The sequence below is a fragment of the Paramormyrops kingsleyae genome, chromosome 3 (genome assembly GCF_048594095.1).
Source record: "Paramormyrops kingsleyae isolate MSU_618 chromosome 3, PKINGS_0.4, whole genome shotgun sequence".
Lineage (NCBI taxonomy): Eukaryota > Metazoa > Chordata > Actinopteri > Osteoglossiformes > Mormyridae > Paramormyrops > Paramormyrops kingsleyae.
Genome location: NC_132799.1, coordinates 16,523,907 through 16,548,390, shown reverse-complemented (window position 1 = coordinate 16,548,390; position 24,484 = coordinate 16,523,907). Strand labels below are relative to the sequence as shown.

General features: G+C 49.6%; 1 protein-coding gene across 5 annotated transcripts; it reads left to right on the top strand.

The window, feature by feature from the left end:
- The first annotated feature begins 156 nt into the window (after nt 1–156).
- Nucleotides 157–24,484, top strand: ubr2 (ubiquitin protein ligase E3 component n-recognin 2). Of its 5 annotated transcripts, none has more exons than XM_072709733.1 (47): nt 168–341; nt 3,081–3,340; nt 3,641–3,719; nt 4,596–4,706; nt 5,551–5,681; nt 5,825–5,963; nt 6,059–6,121; nt 6,638–6,758; nt 6,856–6,960; nt 7,089–7,177; nt 8,061–8,159; nt 8,523–8,686; nt 9,212–9,311; nt 9,677–9,805; nt 9,890–10,073; nt 10,742–10,803; nt 11,000–11,110; nt 11,690–11,755; nt 11,852–11,974; nt 13,003–13,066; nt 13,144–13,268; nt 13,696–13,748; nt 13,838–13,940; nt 14,021–14,069; nt 14,616–14,770; nt 14,853–14,952; nt 15,246–15,355; nt 17,201–17,281; nt 18,313–18,494; nt 18,581–18,780; nt 18,935–19,028; nt 19,733–19,891; nt 19,975–20,066; nt 20,179–20,257; nt 20,349–20,497; nt 20,590–20,645; nt 20,756–20,852; nt 20,969–21,036; nt 21,189–21,324; nt 21,419–21,512; nt 21,624–21,754; nt 21,861–21,969; nt 22,069–22,125; nt 22,214–22,291; nt 22,436–22,606; nt 22,677–22,778; nt 22,859–24,484. In XM_072709733.1, the coding sequence occupies exons 1-47, from the start codon at nt 258–260 to the stop codon at nt 22,998–23,000; spliced, it is 5,256 nt and encodes a 1,751-aa protein (XP_072565834.1). In that variant the 5' UTR covers nt 168–257; the 3' UTR covers nt 23,001–24,484. The 5 variants fall into 5 exon arrangements, with proteins under 5 accessions (XP_072565836.1, XP_072565834.1, XP_023676921.1 ...); XM_023821153.2 differs by lacking the exon at nt 8,061–8,159 and adding an exon at nt 7,883–7,981 and having other exon boundaries at nt 21,416–21,512; XM_023821152.2 differs by having other exon boundaries at nt 169–341; nt 21,416–21,512.

Genomic DNA, 24,484 nt, shown 5'->3' with positions numbered 1-24,484 from the left:
CTTTGAATCCTTTTTATTGTCCCTTTTGCATTTTAATTATAACTCTTGCACTATTTGAAGTTCATAATGATATAATTAAAGATGCTGTGAATGCTCCCATACCCATACCCGTACATCCGTGAAAAGCCGCATCAGCTCCCCGTTTGCCATAGATCAGCTAAACAGGAGTCGCGTGTGACGGCGGCGCGTGGCACACGGCGTCTGATTTCCGCTTCCTGCACCTGGTCGCGAGGGAGGGCCAGAGTGAGCTGCTCAAGATGGCTGCGGCCGAGTCAGACCGTGAACCACCGTCCGCCCTTTGCAGTGAATTTCTGGACTTCTCCGCTAAGGACACGGGCCTGGTAGGCGACAGCGGTCGTGCTTGGTGGCGGAGCTAAGCGAGGGAGTCGCTCTCTGTCCGCGGAGCGATGAAAGTTGCTAAATTTTCCCCTCCGAGCTCGGCTTGTTTTGCCGTTTGCGGCCCTAGCTGCTAGTTTGCTACGCCGTTAGCCTGCTAACTCAGCTGGCTCAGCGAAACGCTGCTTTGTACAACACGTCCTGAAAATGACATTTATTCCCCCCGCCTTTACTGACAGTGCTCTCGGTAGCTTTGGCATTCCGAAAACGATTAGTATTGTCGTAAAATATTTTCCACGTACTGTTACAGTTTGTTTGGCTACAGCTGTATGTTTAGCTCGCAAAGACAGCTGTTGTTATCGCCAAGTAAACAGTCTTGCGGCTTATTCTCGTTGCTAACTAACTAATAGGATGCGCCTGTGAACTAGTTGGAGTTGTGGATACTGAATGTTGGGTGTAATTGTAAACGTATTCCTCTATTAAGTGTGCTTTCTCATTACAGGTTAACTGAAATCGTGTTTATGCCACACACTAGCCATTTGATCAAAATATCCAATTGTCAAATAATTTGCTTGCTAACATTTATATCCTCCCATTTTAACTAGAATAAGGCGAAACTAGATTAATACCCTCGCGGTGCATTAATGAGTCCACTGATCTGGAAGCGTTTAACTGCTGTCAGCAAATACAATTTTTAGTATATGTACACACACACACACATAGCTGGACACATAGGTGCACGTCTATAGTGCAGCTTGGTAATAGCTCACTCTCAGTACGTACAAAATGTTTTATCTACTGTCAAGTATTGGTGAATTATTAATATATTTACTTTTAATGTAGCTATAAAATATGTTGTGGACGCTTAAGAAGACATAGATTACAAAATCTACAGTAATTTTGTTGTACAGAGAAAACACCTTTCTGGGTGTCAGCTTGCCAGTATGAATATTTATTTAGGAAACTGCCATAAAAGTGCTAAATTAAATCCAGGTTAGCAGATCTTTGACGTTTAACTGAAAAGCTCTTATTTGTGCCATTGATGAGCGATTTTGTGTCATCTATTCAGTTAACAGGAATTTCTGTGTTCTGTCTGTGGCTTAACTGATTCTTATAAGCTTGGAATACTGCATCTCTTCCTCTTTGTGCTTTTAAATGAGCAGGAGTGATTATTGTGCTATACAATGGCCATTTCTGCATCGTGTGTGTTGATTTTGTAGGTCAGCAAAAATGCAGTTTGCATATATTTAATGTCTTGTCTGGATGTTGTTTTAAGCACAGCTGAGAAGCTGCCTTGTGCGTGGTTTAATTATAAGGGAGAACAGATTCCTCCTTTGGATCTGTGTGTGAAATCTCACAGGGTGGAAAATGTTGGGTATCAGGTAGTTAGTGAAAGAGGATAGAGGAAAAGTAAGTAACTTGTTTTTTTCCTGATGGTTCAGGGTTTTCTCTGTTCTAAAACAGGTGCAGTATATTGTGTAGAAATCTGTTTACTGGTTGTGCAATAGCTGAGAACAACAGCTGTTTGATGCCCTCCTGTTTATCATATAGTTACACCTGCAGGGTCTTGGTGGGGTGTGTGGTAGCATGTCCCAAGTGGGGGCCTGATCAAAACAACACACAAGCAGAAGCATGCAACTCCAGAAATGTCGTCTCATGCTATGTTTTTGCACAGGGTATTTGAGTTTTTGTCAGGGAGATGGTGCTTGTCTGAACATGGCAGGGAATTTCTGAGTAGGTTGGTATGTTTTCAGACGAGATAAGTAAAACAAGGCCATCTTATTGAGAGCTCTTCAGATGCTTTCGAATGTTCACCTTTTGATGAAGTAGATTATATGGATAGTGAATCCGCATGATTACCGGCTGGGAACTCCATATTTTTCCTGGTGCCATGTCTGGGACTTTCTAGCAACAAAAAGCTCCGGAGTAATAAATGTGGCTGTCTTATCCACAGATTGTTGACTTATTTACTTGGTCTTCATTTTCACAGCCCCTTTTAATTTCATACTGAATACTTTGTGTAGTATTAGCAGGGTTTCTTGAAAAAGAAAACTCGTCGTCAGTAACACAGGGTGCAGGAGCCCAATGTATTATCTTAGTTTTTTTTTTGTTTGTTTGTTTTTTTGGTTTGAAATGGGGGGTGCTGTTTGTCTTGTGAGGAAAGTGAAGGGTTAGGAGAACAGACTCGATGTGTGAAGCTGCTGGCAGAGACACACACACATACACACACACACAGAGCAACTCACTTGGCATGTTTACCTCTTCTTAATCTGAGAGCTTGGCCCCAAAGCTTGTGTTCACTGACTCAGGCCGTTTACATACTGCTGCTTAGTTTGGTTGGACACACCATTAGTCAGATGACCTTTTCTTTATTAGTACGAAACTGTACTATTTCTGGGACAGGTTACTATAGACGGATACAATTCAGATTATGAGCTAAAGAGAAACTACACTTCAGTGTTTCATTTTAGCCTCCTGCAGTGTAAGATTGTCTAATCTTAATCTAATCTTAACCCAGCCATCTCTCTATCAACTCATACATCACCCTCTTCCATTTGCAGTGTCAGTTACTTTTTCTTTCTGTCGCCTTGTTCTGTGTTCACTGTTATGGGTTGGGGGTTGGCGGGGATCTAAGAGAGCTGTGTTTTGGCTGGCATCCTTTTGGCTTATGGTGGACTATGGTTTTGTGTTTAGATGGCAGCACAGTCATCACAATAATGAAGCGCCTACTTCTATTTGCACAGAAATGGCTCCAAGCCTCCGACCTTCCCAAAGCAGTCTACCAGCACCTGGCCCGCTATGTACCCAAGATCTACTGCCTGGGGCCCAACCTGAACCCCCAGAATGAGGATCTTCTGGCCCAGCTCCTTCTGCAGGGACCGCTGGAGTGGTACCTGTGCGGGGAGGACCCCTCCATAGGCCTGGCCAAGTTGGAGCAGAGCAACCAACCCTCGCAACTGTGCGGCCATGTCTTCAAGGTGGGCGAGCCCACCTACTCCTGCAGGTGAGGGATTTTCCCGCTCAACCGTCTGTTGTCGTGACTCTCAGCAGGGCAGCTTTCGGGCTTCCTGAAGAAGAGGAAGTCTGCGAAGGCTTTGGGTCTCTGTCAGGCAGACAGGATGAGTGGCATTACGGTGCAGTTTACATGGCCTGAGCGTTTACCGTGGATTATGGAAATCTCCCCACTTGGCCAAGCGGTCCCAGCTAAGTTCAAGGGTTACAGTGAGCCGCGTACATGTGTGCGTGTGTGTGTCTGCCTGTTTGCATGCCTTCTCACCGTGTGCCTTCTCCTCCATGCCCACAGGGAGTGTGCCGCCGACCCTACCTGCGTCCTTTGTATGCAATGTTTCCTGGGCAGCGTGCATAAAGGACACCGCTACAGGGTAGGAACATGAACCCACACACACGCGTGAGGATCGGTAGCCCATTCTCTCCACCATGAAGCCAGTGCTTGCACCAGTGTCACTCTTAGTTTCTGGCATGTGGCTTTTGTGAGACCACGCCCACAAGAGCCTATTGGCTGTGGCACCACTCACATATTAGCCCAGCTGTCAATTTTTCAGTGTCAAAGGCCGTGTCCAACTGAAACCAGACCTTTCTCATAGGTAATTTGCACCCTGTAATGGCATCATCCCTGTTCTCACCTGGGATAATATGCAATCTGATTGGTGGAATTTCAAGTGTACCCTGGAAGTCATTTTAATTACGTTGATTAATTACAAGATAAGGTGTTTGCTGTCACCCACTGCTAATTTCATATTATATTCATTGGTATTTTAAACATTTTAGCAAGTGGGCAGTGGTGGCCTAATGGTTAGGGATGTGCACTTGTAATTGAAATATTGCTGGTTAAAATCCCCGACCACTGAGGTACCCTGAGCAAGGTACAACCCCCAAGCACTACTTCCTGGGTGCTGAATTAACTGCCCCCTGCTATGTCACGATCTCACATATGGGTTAAATGCAGAGGACACATTTCGTTGTTGTGCACAATGTGCTGTGGTGTATCAACAGTGATCACTGATCACCAAATTCTAAGTTTATTATGATAGAGTATAAGTGTGTGTGTGTGTGTGTGTGTGTGTTATCTGTGCTGGCCTCCGCTGCTGCAGGTGACAGCATTTTGTGTCACGGTATGGGCTGTGTGTGTCTGTGTGTGAGAACAGCTAAGATGTTTCATTAAAGGCTCTGGGTACGTGTGCTGGAGCGCGTGTGTGTGAGAATGTGCTCTGCCTTTGACTCGCATGCCTCCGTTGCAGATGACGACCTCCGGGGGCGGAGGCTTCTGTGACTGTGGGGACACGGAAGCCTGGAAAAAGGGTCCTTACTGCCAGAAACATGAGCCCAGCATCAGTGACTCCTCACAGGAGGTGAGGCGTTAAACCGCGGGCAGGGTGTTCAGTGCCGGGTCAGTCTGCCACGTAAAGGGAGGACATTTCAGTCCTTCACTCGGTTGGCATCTTGCTTGCAAGAGCAGATAGGTGTAAGTAGATGCCCCTCACTTCAGAAAAACACATGACCGGTGCATTCCTGCACCTCCCCCTGCCCATTCTGGTATTATGGTCTCATCTTGGCTGGTTTTATATATTCAGGTTTTAGTCTTAACTAAAATACATAAACGACCATTTCCTGTAAACATTAGTGATGCATTACTAATGGAGTGTGAATGGCTTTTTTTTTTAATTGGGGGCAGTCAGTAGTAGGGGAGGGTCAGTTATTTTCATGGCTTTCCCAGTCAGGTGTTGCATTTCATGTAGAATTTGCTCCTGTGAAATGTCTGGCTGTTTGTTTTTATAATTAGCGCTTTTACTCTTTAAAAATGACACCGTGTGCTGCTTGCATTAGCATTATGAGACTCCTGTTAATGTGCTGCTTGGAAAATTAGCAGTCAGACATCAGTGCTGTGATACATGCACATCCTATAAATCAGCTCTTTGCACTGGAAAATCAGAATGCAGTGTTCTCTGTGAGGCCTCTCTGTGAGGCCTGAGTGTCGTGTGCACTGGGCCGCCTTCACGGGCCCTGGGCCGCCTTCACGGGCCCTGGGCCGCCTTCACGGGCACTGGGCCTCCTTCACGGGCCTGGGCCGCCTTCACGCTCACCTGGCCTGAATGCGGAAACGACGCCACATCGTGTTTAGTTTGCCGATGTTGGCCTGGTAGGTGCTGACCTTTTGCGTGTCTCACGAGTGTCACCCCATCTGATGGCCCACAGGACCCGTTGGATCAACTCTCCGCCAACATGATCACTCGCACCTACAGCGTGTTCTCCATTGTGCTGAGGTACGCTGTGGACATGCTCACTTGGGAAGAGGAAAACGAGCTTCCAGCTGGCCTGGAACCTCCGTAAGTACCCTCCCCCAAAAAGGCAGCCGGCTGAGACCTCATGGTGTTTCTTTATAAACACTGTCATTGGATGGCTGACAGTGGTGGGGGTTTGAATGATGGGGTGGACAGACTTCGACTCACTTCCCGGCCGTCCCCTCTAGGGAGCGGGGGGACACGTATTACTGCATGCTGTTCAACGATGAGGTGCACACCTATGAGCAGGTCATCTACACGTTGCAAAAGGCTGTCAACTGTACCCAGAAGGAGGCGGTGAGCTTCGCCACCACGGTGGACAGAGACGTGAGTGAACGTCCCCCCCGGTGTAATTTGGCTCAGCGTGAGGTTTACGCCCCATCTGTCTGCCTCCTAATGTGTGTGTTTCTTCTGCTTCTCAGGGGCGGAAGTCGGTGCGCTATGGCGACTTCCATTTTTGCGAGCAGGCCAAGACTGTCATTGTGGTGAGTCTGCTGTTATGTGGGGGGGCGGGGGGACTGTATTCTGCACTGTTCTGTAAGCGCACTGCATGTGAAACACTTTCCCAGCTATTGTGTAGCACCCATCTGCAATCTGCTTCCCGTTTACCCTGATTTTGAGCTTATGGCTTTGTACAGCCATTGTATGGGCACTCCCATTGTGGTCCTGCATGTAATTTTGATTGGTGGTTAAATGAGCTTCTGCCAAATTTAGGGTTCTGAGAGACCCTAAAGTCACCAAGGTTTCCCACATCAGCCACAGGCCCTAATGTCATGCCTGCATTCCTCTGGTGGACAATGAAGAGTTTGTGCTTTAATTGTGCTGAGCAGTGGTACTTAAAGGGCCACGGTGGGTGGAGTCTGCCAGCCTGGTTTAATCTGCAGCCAGAGGCGTGTGGTTACCTAACCGGCCACGGCTTTCAGAGCTCCCTAAAGCTTTCTGATCGCTGTGGGGCTGCGGGCCCTGGTGTCTCTGACCACGTGTTCATCTGACCCCCACAGAGGAACACAAGCCGGCAGACCAAGCCCCTACGTGTGCAGGTCATGCACTCCTCAGTGGTGGCTCACCAGTGCTTCGCCCTCAAAGCCCTGGCCTGGCTGGGCCAGGTAATCGGACACTCTGGTTAGTCTCCTCCCCGCCCGCTCCCAATGCTTCTCCTTCATCTCTCTGCTTGTGCGTCATTAAAGCTGCTCTCTCCTCCCCCCGCCCCCCATGCCAGACGCCCTGCGGAGGATCCTGTGCCAGGTGGGCTTGGAGAAGGGCCCGTTAGGGGAGAACTCCCTGGTAGACACCCTTATGCTTTGTGACTCCAAGATGTGGAAAGGTTGGTCCTCAGGATGCTAACGTGGAGGTGCAGCCCATGCGGGCTTGCCTTCAGTGGGGCCACAGTGGTCTCCAGTGGGTCCCCGATTCTGGCGTTCTCCCCTGTTCATGCCGGTGGCTCTTCTCCAGGTGCGAGGAACGTCTACCACCAGCTCTTAATGAGCAGCCTTCTCATGGACCCGAAATATAAGAAGCTGTTCGCCATTCAGTTTGCCAAAGTGAGAAACCTCCGTGTGTGTGTGCATGTATGTGTGAAACCGCTGCAGCAGCTGAAAACAGTCCAAACTGAATGCTACACCCTGCCCTCATTAACATAAAGGCCTTTGGTCTCTGAGGATAGCGGCTCTCTGAAGCCTGTTCATGCTCTTTAGAAAATTAAGAGTTTCTGGTGTCAAAAGTAATGTAACCAGAACCAGTGAATTCCATTGTAAACCATGTAAAATTTGATCTCTAATGCTGGTTTTCAGTGCCGGCTGCTTACGGGTTGTCTCTGTGTAGAAATTTTGATTGTAGTTTTCAGCAGTGCAGTAGGTAAGACGAGGGCTCCTATTCCTAATGTATTCCAGTCATCTCATATCCCCCAACTTAACCTAGCTAAAAGTTAAACACGTACACAGCCAGTGATTGATTGTGAGATGACGCCATGACTTCAGGAATAGTGCCCCAGCCGCCCTCCTAAAATCTGAGCTTGGAAGCCGGTCCTTGTGAAGCTGAAGGGAGTCTGGGGCTGGGCCCTTAAGTGGGCTAGTCCGCCCCCTCCCCGGTCCAGGCTCCGCAGCCTGACAGACCTGTCTGATCATATGGCCTGCTGGCCTTATTGCTGGGGGGGGAGGACAAAGGGCAGAGGTCATTGGAATGGTCACTGGGACGTCTGCCCGCCTTTTGCCCTGGAAGTGAATCTCTTCCCCCTCCCCCCCGTTTAGAATTACTGGCGCCTTCAGACAGATTTTATGGAGGACGATCATGAGCGTGTAGTATCAGTGACATCTCTGTCTGTCCAGCTCTTCACTGTGCCCACCATGGTGAGTACCAAACCCCCCCCCCCTCCCCACACACAATTCTGCCTTCTTGTACCCCCCACCCTCCCCCCTGCCCATTCAGAATTATGAGCGCTTGCAGAGCGACTATGTGAAGGACGACCACGACAGGGAGTTCTCAGTCACGGACCTCTCCGTGCAAATGTTCACGGTGCCTTCCTTGGTGAGTAGGTGCCTCACGGGGCGGTATCATTAGAATCTTCTAGAACTGCGCTCTTGCACTCCTGTTATCTATTTATACGCACACTTTAAAAGCGTGTGGGTTTGTGTTCAACATCAAACCAGAGAGGCTGTCTAGACACCAGGAAGCGTTTCTTAGTGTTGCATCACTCCGACCCGTTTGCCCGGATCCAAACGGTGCCGGTTTGAGAGCTCTGATCTCATTACTCAGTGCTTTGAGGCTGGGTTATCGCTCGCCAGTTTGGATTTACAAGCTCCGGCCTCAATGCCCAGGGGTAAAACCCAAGGACCGGCGATTAGGCTCGGTCCACGACCCATTAACCCCCCCCCCTCCAAAAACAACCAGGCACGCATGCTGATGACGGAAGAGAACCTGATGGCCACCATCATCCGCACCTTCGTGGAGCATCTGCGACACAGAGATCTGCAGGGCCGCTTCCAGTTCGAGCGCTACACACCGCAGCAGGCCTTCAAGTTCCGGCGCGTGCAGAGCCTCCTCGGGGACCTCAAGTGAGTGTGTGTCTGTGTGTGTGTGTGTGTCTGTGTGTGTGTGTGTGAGACAGAGAGAGTGAGGGATGTGCATCTCCATCAGAGGCTGATGCGATGCGCATCTCCATGCATTGCCAACGATCTAATACATTAAAGATACATATGAAGCAACTAGTAATATGTTCACCTCTGTTACGATGCAGTGCGATCGAACATGACGTGATCCAATACAATGCAATTCAATGCGGTGTGATGCGATGTAAAATAATGACATTATGCAGTTCACTGTGTTACAGATACAGGCAGGTTAGAGAGGGAGATTCAGTCTAAATATAAGATTACTGGTCAAAAATTATTGGTCACCTTTTTAAATAATAAAGGCATAGGGCCTGAAATATATTAATAAATCAGATTTTGCAGATACAAAGTTTATAACATTGTCATGAATTTTTATGCGAATGAGTGAATCTGTGTGTGTATACGCGTGTGTGTGTGAGAGTGATTGTAAGGAGATGACTATGTCACAAGTGAGAAGTTCTTCTGCAGGTATGTACTGATCAGCCGCCCCACAGAGTGGACTGACAAACTCAGGGAGAAGTTTCTGGAGGGGTTTGAGACCTTCTTGGAGCTGCTGAAGTGCATGCAGGTGGGGGTTTGGATGAGGAGGTGTGGATCAAGTGGAGGATGTGGCTGAGGGTTAAGGTGGGAGAGAGTGTGAGGGGGGGGTGGGGCTGAGGGGTCGGGCTGAGAGGTTTTGGGTGGGATGGGGCGAGGCTGAGGGTTTGGTTGGGAGGGTGTGGTGAGGGGGCGGGGCTGACGGATTGGGTGAGGGGGCGGGGCTGACGGATTGGGTGAGGGGGCGGGGCTGACGGATTGGGTGAGGGGGCGGGGCTGACGGATTGGGTGAGGGGACGGGGCTGACGGTGAGGGGGCAGGGCTATCGGATTGGGTGAGGGGGCGGGGCTGACAGGGTGAGAGGGTTAATGTCCTGCTTGACTGCTCTGTCCTCAGGGCATGGACCCTGTTGTGCGCCAGGTGGGCCAGCACATTGAAATGGAGCCAGAGTGGGAAGCAGCCTTTACTCTGCAGATGAAGCTCACGCACATCATCTCCATGATGCAGGAGTGGTGTGCCTCTGATGTGAGTCTCCCTTCCTCACTTGCACACATCTTCCGAAAAGCTACCTACCCCATCCCCTGACCCCTCTGTTTTCCCCGTGTCCAGGAGAAGGTGCTGATCGAGGCCTACCGGATGTGCCTGGTGGCTCTGACCCACTGCCACGGCGGCTTTGCAGACGGCGAGCAGCCTATCACGCTCAGCATGTGCGGCCACTCGGTGGACACCTTCCGCTACTGCGTGTCGCAGGAGAAAGTAATCATCCACCTGCCTGTGTCGCGCCTGCTTGCGGGTGAGCTTCTGTCCGGCCGCCTTCCCTCTTCTGCTCTTGGCCAGCAGGCCTCTCAACCCAGTATTCCACATGCTGCTGTTCCTCAGCCATTCCCCTTACCCGGACTGGTTGTTACTGTGGTGGTGGGCTTTCAGTGTGTTATCTAAGGGAGTTTAGTGGGTCTGACCCTCAGAAATCTCTGGCTCAAAGGTTGCACAACCGGTCAGATTTGACGTGTCTGGGCAGCAGCTTTCAGTTTTTTGTGGACCTTAAACATGACAGACCCCCGCCCCCCCACAAAAAAAAAATGGACACAATGTTCCCAGTGTTTAAGCTCATGTAGATGTGCAGGGATGGAAATAACCCTGACATTCTCGCAGAAGGCAGGTCATGCCTGGGCTAGAAGTGAATCACAGGGCTGCAGGGCTGGTAAATCTTATTGTAGGCTACAGCTACTGGCCAAAATAGCCCTGGAACTAAGTGACGTTTGAGATTAGATAAGCTGTCCATGCTTGAAGATTGGGGTCACTGTGGGCTGCAGACGCTTCCCTCAGCTCCTGGCAGTACGAGCTGTGTGTTCAGCAGTTGTTTTGCCTGGAGGAGGCTTGTGTATTAAAGCCACCGGCCCTGAAGCAGAGACACATTTGTATTCTTAATGTGACAGCTGGGAAAATGTCACTGTCCCCCAGGTCTGCATGTTCTGCTCAGTAAGACGGAGGTGGCCTACAGATTCCCTGAACGGCTCCCCCTGGTGAGTGCTGCTTTTACGTCTTGGAAGGCCTCCGTGTTTTGGTAGGGTCACATTGAAAACGTACCCTGAATCTTCTGAGAATAGATCAGCTCTTTAACGCCCACCTACCTCACATTGAAAGGGTCAAGAGCCAGCCGGCTACATTAAAGGATGTGTTACTTTAGTGAATCCCGTAACCCGAACCCCTTTCCTCCAGAGTGAGCTGAGCCCCCCCATGCTGATAGAGCACCCCCTGCGCTGCTTGGTGCTATGTGCTCAGGTGCATGCTGGGATGTGGAGGAGGAATGGCTTCTCTCTGGTCAATCAGGTGAGTGTGCTGGTGACCTCATATGGCGGCATTCATCGTTTCTGCGGGTGTTTTTCCACCATGTCAGGTACCATACTTTTGGTACTTCAAGGTCTTGGGTTTCCACTGACATAAAAACTGATGCCAGCACCGAATGACATCACAACATGAGGTGGGGTATTTTGTACTGAGTTAGAAAAATAGCTGTAGTATATTATAGGGCTGTACAATATGCTATTATTAATACCAACATCACATATTACGCACATGCAATTCTTATGTTGCTGGTCAGCTAGGTTGAGATTAGGCTGTTTCATCGTGAAGGACATGATAGCGCACAGGGTTTGAAAGTCATGCTGAAACGTTTTTTTTAAGCTTTGCAACGTTAATGATTTTCAAGATTATCTTGTATACGTTTAAAAAATAGTTTACAGTTGCTGCCTTTGCATGAGTGCTGCATGCGTTCTCCGAGACAATCATAATCATTTTCATCCTTGCTGTTTAAATCACGCCTGGACGGGTTTGTGAGAAACTCCTTTTTAACTGAGTAACGCAGAACTTGATGGGAATGTAATGTTTTCTTGTGTACCACCCTTCCAGATTTACTACTACCACAATGTGAAGTGCAGAGTGGAGATGTTTGACAAAGACCTGGTCATGCTCCAGGTGCGTTCCCCGGCCCCCCCCTGCCCCCTCCATGTGCAGGTGACCCCAGCTTCTTCCTGGGTGCTCACCCCTGCTCCTGTGCTCCTTCATTCCCAGGCTGGTTCTTCTATGATGGATCCAAACCACTTCCTGATGATTGTGCTCAGCCGTTTCGAGCTCTATCACATCTTCAGCTCCGCCGACGGCCGCAAACGGCACAGCCGAGAGAACGCCAACAAGGTGCCCAATTCCTTCCTGCTGCATTGCAGTGTGTGGACCAGCAGGGGGTGCTCTGGGGACTGTGGTAGAAGTGTGCAGGGTGTGAGCCTCATGAAAATAACAGATCAAGTTAATGACCATGTATCCAGTCAGTAACTTCAATAACCCTGGGGAACCCAGACCACCTTATTATAGGAAAAATATGTCCATTGGCTAAAATGATAATACAGACCCAGTGAAATCAAAAACAGGTCTTTTGTTAAAAATAACCCTTTCCCAGTCCATATTATGATATGTGCCGTATACAACCCGCTGGACTGTTCATGCTGTTCCAACTTGTTAATTTCACCTATGAAATTAGGACATAAAAGAAGGAAAAAACAAATCTTTGCAACATTCTCATTTTCAAAATACATTTGAGTTTTCCTCTTCATCATTCACCATGTGCTGGCAATAAAACACATGCTTCAAACATGCCAACCCATCAAGAAACCGGTCAAGTGAACAGACCTGCAAAAAGGTGTACTACACTCAGAAAGTTTACCTGTGGTGGGTTGTAAGGTCTGCTGCACCACCTGTATTCCCTGTTTTTGTCTTAGGCTGATGTTGAGCACATGGAACATGATCACAGTTGGCAGAAAAGTTTCAAAACATCCAAAACCTAGTACATGTTCTGTAACATCTAAACATTGTAACTGATGATGCAAAATTTCTGCCACTTACCTATTCACAGCTTGACAGGTGAATCTTTGCAGCATGTACAGCAACAACCTCAAAATGTGTTGGGGGGCCATATTTATTGTGGAAAAAAATCTGGTTAATTCAGTCAGTAATCACTAAATGTCACTGTTACTGGGTCATATATGGTACAAAGGGCTGTAAAGCAAAAAAAAAAATTCTTAACTTTGAGTGGGTTGAATGTAAGGCAGAAATAAAAGGAAGGGTCGTATATGACCCCATGGGTTCCCCAGGGATAAAGCAAATGAAGGTTGTGGGTGGAGATTTTGAGGCCAGTTCAGATGTTCCTCTGACTGCTGTCTGTGCCTCAGGACGTGATTCAGCAGAACAACACCCTGATCGAGGAGATGCTGCATCTCATCATGATGATTGTGGGTGAGTACGAGTGCCCCCCACCCTCCCAGTATTGCCTTCCCGCCTGGGCTCACCCCACGTGCATGTGTGCGTTCCAGGAGAACGGTTCACGCCGGGGATCGGCCAGGTCCAGCCCAGCGACGAGATCAAGCGTGAGATCATCCACCAGCTGTGCATCCGGCCCATGGCGCACAGCGAGCTAGCCAAGGCTCTGCCGGAGAACGTGAGCGTGGGGGTGGGGTGGCTGCAGTGGACCGTGTGTGGAACTCTCTTTGTAGTTAATTAGTAGAGGTCGACGCTGAACAGGCATCTCGGATGTGTAAACATAGCATCCATACGCACAGGAATCAACCTGAAGGGTCTCAATTCCGACCTGCTCCTCCACGCTTGATGATATTGGAAATTAAAAATCATCCATCCGCAGAGCGCAAGATTTTCCCATGCTTGTTTGAGCCTGAAGGGCCACAGCACTTGACCGAAATGTGCGGCGCGTGGCGCGTTGATGTTGAAGCACACGTGTGTGAAGCACAGCAGTTCGGCCAGCAGCAGAGTGTGCCTCATTTCCTATCTTTGTTTGCCCCCTAGTGGTGATGTAGTGACAAGACGCTGCTGGTTGGTATGTGACTGATGCAAGTTTGATTTTCCTACAGGAGAACAAGGAGACCGGCATGGAGAGGGTCATCGATTCTGTGGCCTTGTTCAAGTATGGTTTTCCTCCGTTTGTAACTCAGCCACTCCTCTTTTCTCTCTTCAGCCTATATATAACCTCCTGCCCCCCCCATATCATCACAGAAAGCCGGGAGTTACAGGCCGGGGGCTTTATGAGCTGAGGCCAGAATGTGCCAAGCAGTTCAACCTCTACTTCTATCACTACTCGCGTGCTGACCAGTCGAAGGTAGGCTGCCCCGTCCCTTACAGATCAGCAGGGCTCCAGCTACCAAGACAGCACCCTTATTCTGATCCCTCATCTCTCAGGCTGAAGAGGCCCAGCGGAAGCTGAGGAGGCAGAGTGGCGAGGACTCAGGTACTGGACGCCTCTCCCAACAGCTTCTGCTCGTACTGCCTAAGGAACCGTGTGTCAATGAGGGCCGTTGCTGTGTAGGTCACTGGGTGAGCTTTCTGGGCCAGGTCCGTCATCCTGAGAAAAACCAACTGGCTTCACTTGACCTTAAGAATGGGTCTGTATGAACATACCGGTGATATTTGTGTGCCAGATTACGCTGCGTGGCTCATGCCTGAATGTTCATGAGTACATGCATGGTAGCTGATCTATGGTCTATTGATTTGAAATTGATTAATTTTGGTTTGAACTCTTAATGGAGTTGAATCAAATGAAGTGCTTAAAGCCTTTTGGGTTATATTTGATGCTTGCCTGAAATCCCCCATACACTCCTCTTTATAGTTTTTGGTCTGTCTAGTCCATGCCGACACCCAGCAACCATAGATAAGATTCTGGGAAAATGGCACCGATCTTCTGTCTGGGTATCACGGTTAGGGAGTTTTACACCCACATGGAGAGATCGTGCCGGTGTGAGACTCAGTGGCTGATGCAGGCCTCCCGTGTCCCCAGCACTGCCCCCGCCTCTTCTGCCCCCCTTCTGCCCGCTCTTCGCCAGCCTGGTGAATCTGCTGCAGTGTGACGTGCTGCTCGGCATGCTGGGAGTCGTGCTGCAGTGGGCGGTGGAGCCCAGCGGGGGGCACTGGTCGGAGTCGATGCTGCAGAGGGTGAGCGAGTGTGCGCGTTCGTGAAACTTGGGGGGGATGGGTGCTCTTCACGCTTATCTGAGGTGGTTCTCTGTGTGGCCAGGTGCTCCATCTTATAGGCATGGCCTTGTTGGAGGAACAGCAGCAGCTGGAGAGCAGCAGCGAAGACGACATCACCTTCAGCTTCACCCTCAAGATCTCCCGTGAGTCACACAGCCGTGCGCAAACAGCCCCACAGAGCATTTACACTTCTGTCCGTGTCGTACGGGCAGATAAAGATGTCTTCCAGACGAACGCACAGACTCCCGATCGATAGTTAATCTTCACACTCAGCGTGTGGTGTTTGGCATCCTGTGTGCATGCTGACCTCTCAAACAGGTTTTCTGCCATCGCGGTGTGTAATGGATCTATGAGATCTCTGGGCTTTGTTCCTGTTTGCTTTGTCCTGTTAGCTGGAATGACATGTGTCCATATGTGTGTCCATGTGTGTGTCCAGGGCCCGGAGAGGCACCCAGTAACACCCCAAGCATCCTGGCTCTCCTGGAGACGTTGCAAAACGCGGCCCACCTGGAGGTACACAAGGACATGATCCGCTGGATCCTTAAGGTGCGTCATTACAGTCTGGGTCATTCTGTGCAGTTTCTTCAGGTGGCTTGTCTGCTGGAGCTACAGCCTGCAGGTCCAGTGTCTGTCAAGGAGACGCCCTGTAGATCATGGCTGGGTCTTATAAGGGCCGGTGTGCGTGCAGGTTTTTGGGATCGCCTTTAGGTCTGCTGTTCAAACCCTTGTGTGAGGACTCTTCAGCAAATCAGTTGTTGCGTTCAGTTGTTTCAGCCTTAAGCAATGAACCAGAGCAGAGGCGCTGTCTTTTTGGGAGGAAGGACTTTATTTGCAGATGATGCCCGCTGGTGCTGTAGTTACGCACCTTCTCAACCTTCTTCTCCTGACTTGTGTGTGATACCAGCCTTTTCAGTCTAAGACAATAAACCAGTCAGGCAGGAGCCACAAGATAAAAAGTGGGAACCAGAAGATGAGATGAACTACCTCGTGGCAGCCTGATTGCTCAGTCTTTGTTAGCTGGATAGCACTTTGCGATTTGCTCTCAATAGGGAGCGAGGGCAGGGTGATTTTCTAAACACCATTACTATTACGGGAGGCCACATGAGCTGGGGTTTCTGTGCTAATAGAACAGCCAGTAATACAAAGTAACATAGCAAAACCCTGCACAGTCCTCTAATTGGTAATTAGGGAGTTGCAGTGAAAACACGCATGCACAACGGGTTATTCTGGACTGGCCAGCCCTGCTGTATGCTGTTGTGGGATCTCACTGCCCTCCCCCTGCATTATGAGCTGCAGATACCATGAGGTAGTAGAGAGCAGCCTTTTTCTCTGCAGGTCATGCACTGAAGTCCTGAATTGTTTTATATACAGTGGTACCTCAGCTCTCTAACTCATTAGAACTCAAATTTCTTAAAAGTCAAACCAACCACTTCGGAAAAAAATGACCTAGAACTCGATCTCAATCTCAGAAGTCAAACCGTGAACGCCGACCTAAAACTTGTTCGCCCAAGGAAATGAGTCACGCGGCAACAAAGGGTAAAGCTTCAGTTTCAGCCTCGCATTCGCTGTGATAGCATCGTGCATGTTTACACTAGACAGTAAAAATACATTTAGACAATGACAGTAACAGTAATTATATCATAAAATACATTTAAAAATAAAGATTTCTTAATTATTTTTATATTAATAATAAACCATTAGTACATTTAATTATAATAATATTGTCATGCCAAACAGGGATGGAATGGAGACAAAGGCGCCGATGTCAGGGTATCGGGGAATACGGGGTTTAATTACAGGTAAGGCAGGCAAAACGCAGACGGACAATACAATGGCCGGACTGGGGAAACAAACTGAAACGCGGATGAAATACAGAGGACTAATGACAACAACCAGAAACAGCTGATCACATGGGGATTCCACATGGGGTTAACGAGGGGGCGTGGCACACGGAAGGAGCGGACTTTACACATTGTTTGGATACATTTATTATTATTGCAAAGTACTGTTTTGATAAATGTACTTGGATGTGTTTAGTATATGCTCTTGTTTTATCCAGTTCATTTTCTGTTTGAATGCTAAAAAAAACATTTAGGTGTAATTTTTGGGGCCGGGAACCAATTAATTGGTTTTCCATTATTTCTTATGGGGAAAATTCGATCAGAACTCAAACTTTTTAGGATTCGATCCTGAGTTCTGAACAGATTAAGTTTGAGTTCTGAGGTACCACTGTATGTAGATTTTGAAAGAGGATTTGTGGTTTTCTTAGATTTCAGAAATGGCAGCTATTGCTATATTGAGTTAATGGGCAGCAGTATGAAATAGGGTGGGATGGTTATAAATTTGGAGTTGCTGTGTTTGGATTGTTAGTTCTCCTTCGGCTCCCCACAGACTGTTGCTAGCATTAAGACGATGCGGGAGCGCAGCAGTACCAGCCCTGTGACAGACAGCGGGGGCCAGAACCACCAGGAGGTAGGAGAGGGCAATCTTTAATGCTCTGGGCCACCAGAATCTTAACATGGTTTTGTGTGCATAACTCTTGGAAAACCATGAATTTTGAATTGATTGGAATTTCTTTCAGCAACCTCCTGTATAGATGTGTATTTTCATTCTGCTGGTGTAACCTAGTAGTTTGTGTATGTGGTGTTATCTATCGCAAGTTTGAAAAAAGTCCTCAGCCTTTCTTAGGTAGTGTCTGCCTGGAACAGGACCCCCCTATGTTAGGGCACTTTTCCACTGCACCAAGTACTGTACTTTTCGTCTTGTACCTTTTCATCTTGTACCTTTTTCGTATTGTACTTTCACTTTTCCATTGACTTCTGGTTGAGTTCCAGTACCTAAAGTGCCAAACCAGCTGGGGTGGTACTTTGGGGTGAGACTTGAAACGCTTTGTCAATTGGTTATGCAAATAGTCTGCCTCTGAAACAGTATAAATGCCACCTTGAAAACAGTTGCAAACTCAGAAAATAATGATAAAGTAAAAAAAAAAAAAAAAAGTGATTTTGGTCATAATAATATATACAACAAAATGATCCGGATGACATGACAAATTAAAAAGTATTTTGTTGAATATACTAATACATATAGCAAGCTATCCTAGCGACGTGTGCATACAGTGTGCTGTCCGAGCGGTGTGATTTTGTTGTAATAAATATTGGGGTATTTTTATAAAACAAAAAAGGAGCTCATAAATTTCTCAAATGCAGAATTGAAAGTAAGAAAAATAGCTGACTAGCGACGTAAGAATTATGTGCATAACATGCAATACTAATACCAACATCGCAAATCACCAAGCCGTATAATATACTACAGCCATTTTTCGAATGCAGTACAGAGTACCCTGCCTCGCGCTGTTATGTCATTTGGTACCAGTTTTTCGGCAGTGCAAAACACCAAAACTACGGAACCTGGTGCGGTGGAAAAAGTCCTTAGTCCTGGGGGGGCTGACTAGGCTAGTCCCCGATGGGTTTGCACTTGTAACTGATGTGCCCTCATTACTACAGACGGTGCGGGACAAGGACAAAGCGGAGCGCAAGCGCAAGGCGGAGATGGCGCGACTGCGTCGGGAGAAGATCATGGCGCAGATGTCAGCCATGCAGCGGCACTTTATCGACGAGAATAAGGAGCTCTTCCAGCAGAGCCTGGAGGAGCTGGATGCCTCCACTTCAGCCTCATTGGAGCACAGGTACGATCCTGTAGGAGGACCAAAGGGCTGTGAATCACCAGTGGGGGGGGGGGGCACTCAATGATGCATCCACCTCGTCCCGCTAGTCCGAGCTCCCCGGATGCCGCTCTGCTGTGTGTCGGCCCCCGGAGGACGCGGCCGACGGAGAAGCGGCAGGTAGTTACCTGCATCTTGTGCCAGGAGGAGCAGGAGATCCGTGGGGACGGCAGGGCCATGGTGCTGGCCGCCTTCGTGCAGCGCTCCACCGTCATGTCCCGGAATCGCCACAGGCCGCCACCTAACCCGGGTGAGTGGGAGAGCGCTGGCTGCGCACTGGGCTTTAAGCCCTCTCCCCCAGCAGCCCCACCAGGCACCATCATTAATACAGCAGGACAATCTCTTACGGTTGTCTTTAGGCATCGTGCCACCTGATGGTAATGCGTGTCCTGTTGGTGTTCCAGAGCGTCACGATCCGCTGTTCATGCACCCGGACCTATCCTTCGGCACGCACACTGGCAGCTGCGGACACATCATGCATTCCCACTGCTGGCAAAGGTAGGCCTGGGCGCAGCATGGGAGGGGGTCAGTGCGGGCCACGGAAAGGGGAACATAGGCCAGCTACCAAGTGCTCAGGCACCCTGTTGTGGAGGGGATGGAGCCAAGGCAGAGTGCGCTAACTGCCCAGTCACTCCTTGGTATATAGGCTGATGTGCCGCCTTCGTGTTTATAAGAAGCACATGGCTGGCAGTGACCCTGCATGTTGTCACTGTCACAACCCTTGATCTTATGGGTTGGATAGGAATTAATGTCAGGCACCCACCACGACACAACTAAGGGCGTACAGTGTTTGGTTGGTACTGTTGGGGGGGAAAAAATGCAGGCATCAGACCATTGTTGTACATAGTTTTTTAATTTTTTTTAATTATGCAGGCTTATTTTATTAGAGCTTTATAAGAGCTGAACAGTGTAATATAGCCTATTAGTGTCATTAACAAACTGAATTCCATAATGCATGAATGGGGGGGGGATGGGGGCTAGAATGGGGCTTCCCAAAGCAAGTCACCAAGGTGTTGGATTAGATGTTTTATGCCATGGTGGTAAAGATTTTGGGATGGCGGGTGTGTTACCTGCAGAAACACTGGGCTGGAAATGTCTTTATGGATGCTGTGTCATTTGGAGGTCAATTGTGGATAGTTGTAATGAATTAACATGCAGGAAGTTTTTTCACCATGGAGATGTCACTTGGGCGCCCCCTGCAGGTACTTTGAGGCGGTGCAGGCGAAGGAGCAGCGGCGGCAACAGCGGCTACGTGTGCACACCAGCTACGACGTGGAAAACGGGGAGTTCTTGTGTCCGCTGTGCGAGTGCCTCAGCAACACCGTCATACCCCTCCTGCCCCTCCCCAAGGGTTCCGGCAGGTAGCTTGCAGGTCATGGAATATTCTAGAGGACTGGCAGCTCTTCAGTTGCAAGTGCTAAGTGTGTATATGTGTCTGTCTTAGCACTGAGCAGCCGGGTCTCGGGCTGTGGCTGAAGACTGTTTCTCAGCAGATCAAATCCCTGCATTCAGCACACAGGAAGCTTAGACCTGTTGGTGAGTGTCTGCTTCCTGTCTCTTCCCCAGCTCTCTGTTTCTGCATGTGTGTCTTCACGCATTCATTTCCTGTTTCATGGGATGGACTGACGACCATTCTCCGTAAATTTAGATGCTGGGGCCGTTGATGCGACCAGCAACATGGAAGACTTCCCTCCCCCAGAGGGATTCAAGCCTGACTATGTGCCAGTGTACGTTCACCCCGGTACCCCCACGACCTGCTGGATCAGAGCACGTTCAAGATCCCGGCCTGAACTTCTCCCTTGGTCCTCATTCCTTTAGGAACCCCTTCTCCAGTACTGTCAAGGAGATGCTGACGACGTTTGGGACGGCGACCTACAAAATTGGCCTTAAAGTTCACCCCAATGAACAGGACCCCCGCGTCCCCATCATGTGCTGGGGCAGCTGTGCCTACACCATCCAATCTATAGGTGGGCCCTGCTACAACCCCCCCCCCCCCTTGTATTTATACTACATCAGATGGGTTTCAGTGTTAACTGACCTGTTTATCTCTGCTCCCCAGAGCGACTCTTGGTAGACGAGGAGAAACCCCTCTTTGGTAGCTTGCCATGTAGACAGGTAAGCGTGCTTCTAGCACCCCCTGCTGTTTGGGCATGAAGGTGAGGTTTGATCTATGAATACAGGACTAAAACTTGTGGTAATTGGCCCGCTGTGTGTCGGGTCTGCAGGATGACTGCTTACGCTCCCTGACCCGGTTCTCCGCGGCGTGCTGGACCACAGCGTCTCTTCCCTCGGTGCAGGGACACTTCATCCGACTGTTAGCAGGTAGGTGCTCCGGCTTCCCAGACTGACCCGCTGGGGGGTGTGATGAGGGGTGTGACGAGGGGTGTGACGTGTTAAACGGGTACTCAGGCGTGCTGATTTGGGGCATGTGTCCGCAGCGCTGCTTCCGGACCCCGAGGTGGAGAGCTCCCCCAGCCTACTGGATGTGGACATATTCCACTTGCTGGTGAGTGGCCCTCCGATCTGAGCCCTACAGGCACGTGGGGGACAGGGTGGGGGACAGGGTTCAAACCCTCATCCCTGGAGGTATGAATCCATTAGAGCCACATTTAAATGTACAGATGGCTGCTGACCATGATGCTGTTTCAATGATGACAGGTGAGCATGGTGATGTCCTACCCGTCGCTGCACATCCAGGACTCTTCTGGCCTCAGCGTGGACGCGGCTCAGCAGAACCTCTTTCAGCTGGTCACCGTGGCTCACGTGGTTCAAGTCCTGCTGACCTCCACGCCAGGTGAGAATGGCAGGGCCTCGAAGGCGCTAGGAGGCACCGCGGGTGTTGGGGAGAGAACTTAGCGTGCGTCTGTGTGTGTGCATGTCTGCAGCAGAGGTGACGATGGACCAGGAGAGTGGAGGTGGCCATAGTGAGGAAGAACAGAGCATCAGTGCCCTCTATAGCTGCCTTCGGAGACACTTGGGCGGGTAAGCGCGCCGGTTTCCTGGGGAGGGCATCTAGCCTGCAGCTTTTCAGTGGTCTGGGTTGTTTGAGAATGTTGCCCCCTCACACCCCATGGCTGACCCTGTTTCTTACAGTGCCCTACGTGACGTGGGCTCGGCCTGGCACCTCTGGCGCTGCGTGAAGGCAGGGGTGCTGCCCTTCCTGAGGGCCGGGGCTCTGTTCTTCCACCACCTGAATGGGGTGCCCACCCCCTCAGAGCTGCACGGTGAGTTGCTGTGCCAGGGCAGTGCATAAGCGCACCTTGAGGTGGTGGTGCTGATGATGAAGATGATGATGGTGATGTGTCCCCCTCCCCCCCCACCCTACTGCAGCCCGGGGCTCTGGTCAGTGGGAGTACCTGTGCGGATACCTGGGTCTGCCATCCAACTTACTGCAGCTGTACCACAGTAACCAGGATCTGCTGGACCCCCTGATACAGGGGTACGACTCGGGGAGCGTTCCGGTCGGCAGTTATCTTTGTGTCTTTCTCTGGTAGCCCCAGTTGGGTGGATGTGCTTAATTCCACTCCCCTACCCATAGGTGGTGCTCTCATTCAAGCATACAGGGACTGCTGCAGGGAAGTAGCCCTCTTGTCAGGTTAGTCCCCCGCCCCCATGCATTGAAGATGGCCTCAATAGGTCAGCAGGGCCCCCTGAACTGTTCTGATGGGTCCATCACTCTGCAGCTACCCCCGGGAGTCCAATCGGCTGATCGACCTTCCAGATGACTACAGCGCCCTCATCAATCAGGCCTCCACCTTCACGTAAGTGTCCTCTGAGAGGGCCTGGCACTGCGGGCACCATGCCATCAGGCTAGCAGTCAAAAGCCCGGCGAGGGCGCACGCTTGCCAGTAACAGCAAAGCCCTCCCTGCGATGTGACCGGTGTTGAATCCTCCCCCTCTGCCAGGTGTCCCAAGTCTGGGGGTGACAAGTCTCGCGCCCCAACCCTGTGCCTGGTGTGTGGCGCCATGCTGTGCTCGCAGAGCTACTGCTGCCAGACAGACCTAGAGGGCGAAGACGTGGGGGCCTGCACCGCCCACACTTTCGCCTGCGGGGCCGGTGTGGGCATCTTCCTCAGGTAGTGGCCTCTCCGGTAGCGGCCGGCCCCCCCGACGCGGTGCCAAGCGTGACTCGGGTCTGTGTTGCAGGGTCAGGGAGAGCCAGGTGCTTTTCTTGGCTGGAAAGACAAAGGGCTGCTTCTACACTCCCCCTTACCTGGATGACTACGGAGAAACGGACCAGGGACTCAGGTGCGAAGCGTTTTTTTGTTAAGCACGGCCTATATCCTTCTATATGTTTCTAACCCCCCCCCCCTCCCCCCCCATCCCAGGCGTGGGAACCCGCTACACCTCTGCCAGGAGAGGTACCGGAAAATCCAGAAGCTATGGAGGCAGCACAGCATCACGGAAGAGATTGGGCATGCACAGGAGGCCAACCAATCACTGGTGGGGATCGACTGGCAGCACTTGTGATGTTCCTGGTTGGACCCCCCCCCCCCCCAATTATCATGAGGGCTACACCGCAGGACTGCAGTTGTACCAGCCAGTGAGGGTGGGGCTGGGTCTCATACACACAAACACACACACATGTGCGCGCACGCACACACACAAACACACACAGGATGTCGGTAGCCATGACAATGCAGTATGGCCCCCCCCCAGCCCTGCCCTCCTTCTCAGAAAACAAAAAATGCATGAAGTTCCTCTTTTCTTTCTTGCTCCTTTCAGCCAAGGTAGCATTTCATTCTGATTTAATATAAAATGCATCTCGCTCAGAGTGCTGTTTTACTTCTCTTTATCCATATATAAGTTTAAGTTAGCTTTGGTTTTGTTTACTTCTGTAGTGTTTCAGCAAGACACTACATGTGGATTAATTTTTTTTTTTTTTTTTTTTTTTTTTTTTTTTAAGCAAGCACAAGTTCTCTTTGCATGGAAGCCTCAGTTCCGATGTTCCGATCCTCTATTCAGTATGTTGTTTATGCATGCACATGCCTCCTAGTGGTAGGCACGTGTCTCTGCAGTCAAATTAGTCCCTTTATTAAAACAAAACGCTAATTTTTAAGGAGCTCCTAACACAGTTGAATACAAGCCAATATTCTGAAGTATGGGAGTGTGTGTGTGTGTGTGTGTGTGTGTGTGTGTGTGCGCGTGCGTGTGCGCACACATGCTTGCCTTGATGGCGTGACATGGGCGTGGGCCTGCCTGGTTGGCATGTCTACAAGCTGTAGAGTCATTTGCGTATGAGAAGGGCCCTCTCTCGCTCTCTCAGTTCTGACCCTTAGTTTTTACACGAGGAACAACGTTCTCATTCATAGCACTCCCTGCTTCCACTCAGTCAGGGTACCTCGGACCAGACCGGCATAGAAGTTTAAGAATCCCAGTATTACATTTTTTTTCCCCTCTTTTCTGGAAGCCTGGATTTAGCTGTTCATTTGAGGAAATGTGTGGTTTTTAAGTACAGTTAGGTGGGTATTTTTAAACCTTGAAAGGACTTTCTCATGAGCAGGAATCATCAGCACTTGGCAATTATTTTTTTTTAACCAAGTTTTTTTTTTTTTTTTTTTTTTTTTTTTTTTTTTTTTTTGCATTCATAAATATGAGATTTTACTGTGTGGGTCAGCCTCTTCCTGTTCCCCAAACTCTTCAGGTCTTAAAGGAGAGCAGTAGTGACAAATTATCTCAGACCCTGTTTCCAGTTACCCACTGAGGGTGAGGCTGAGCACCCCCTAGGTGGGAGGGTGTGTGCACAATAAGCTCCGCCCCCCTTCTCTCCATGCTCAGTTGGCATGCTGTCATGTGACCTCCCACCCCGCCACACTCCATACTGTGACATGCTTTCAGTACTGAGAATGTGCTATTATGATATGTAATGGACAGACTTGTTAATATGTGAATTCTTGTATAAATGGGTACAATGTACTATATTGTAAAACAGTAATAAAATACAAGCAGAAATA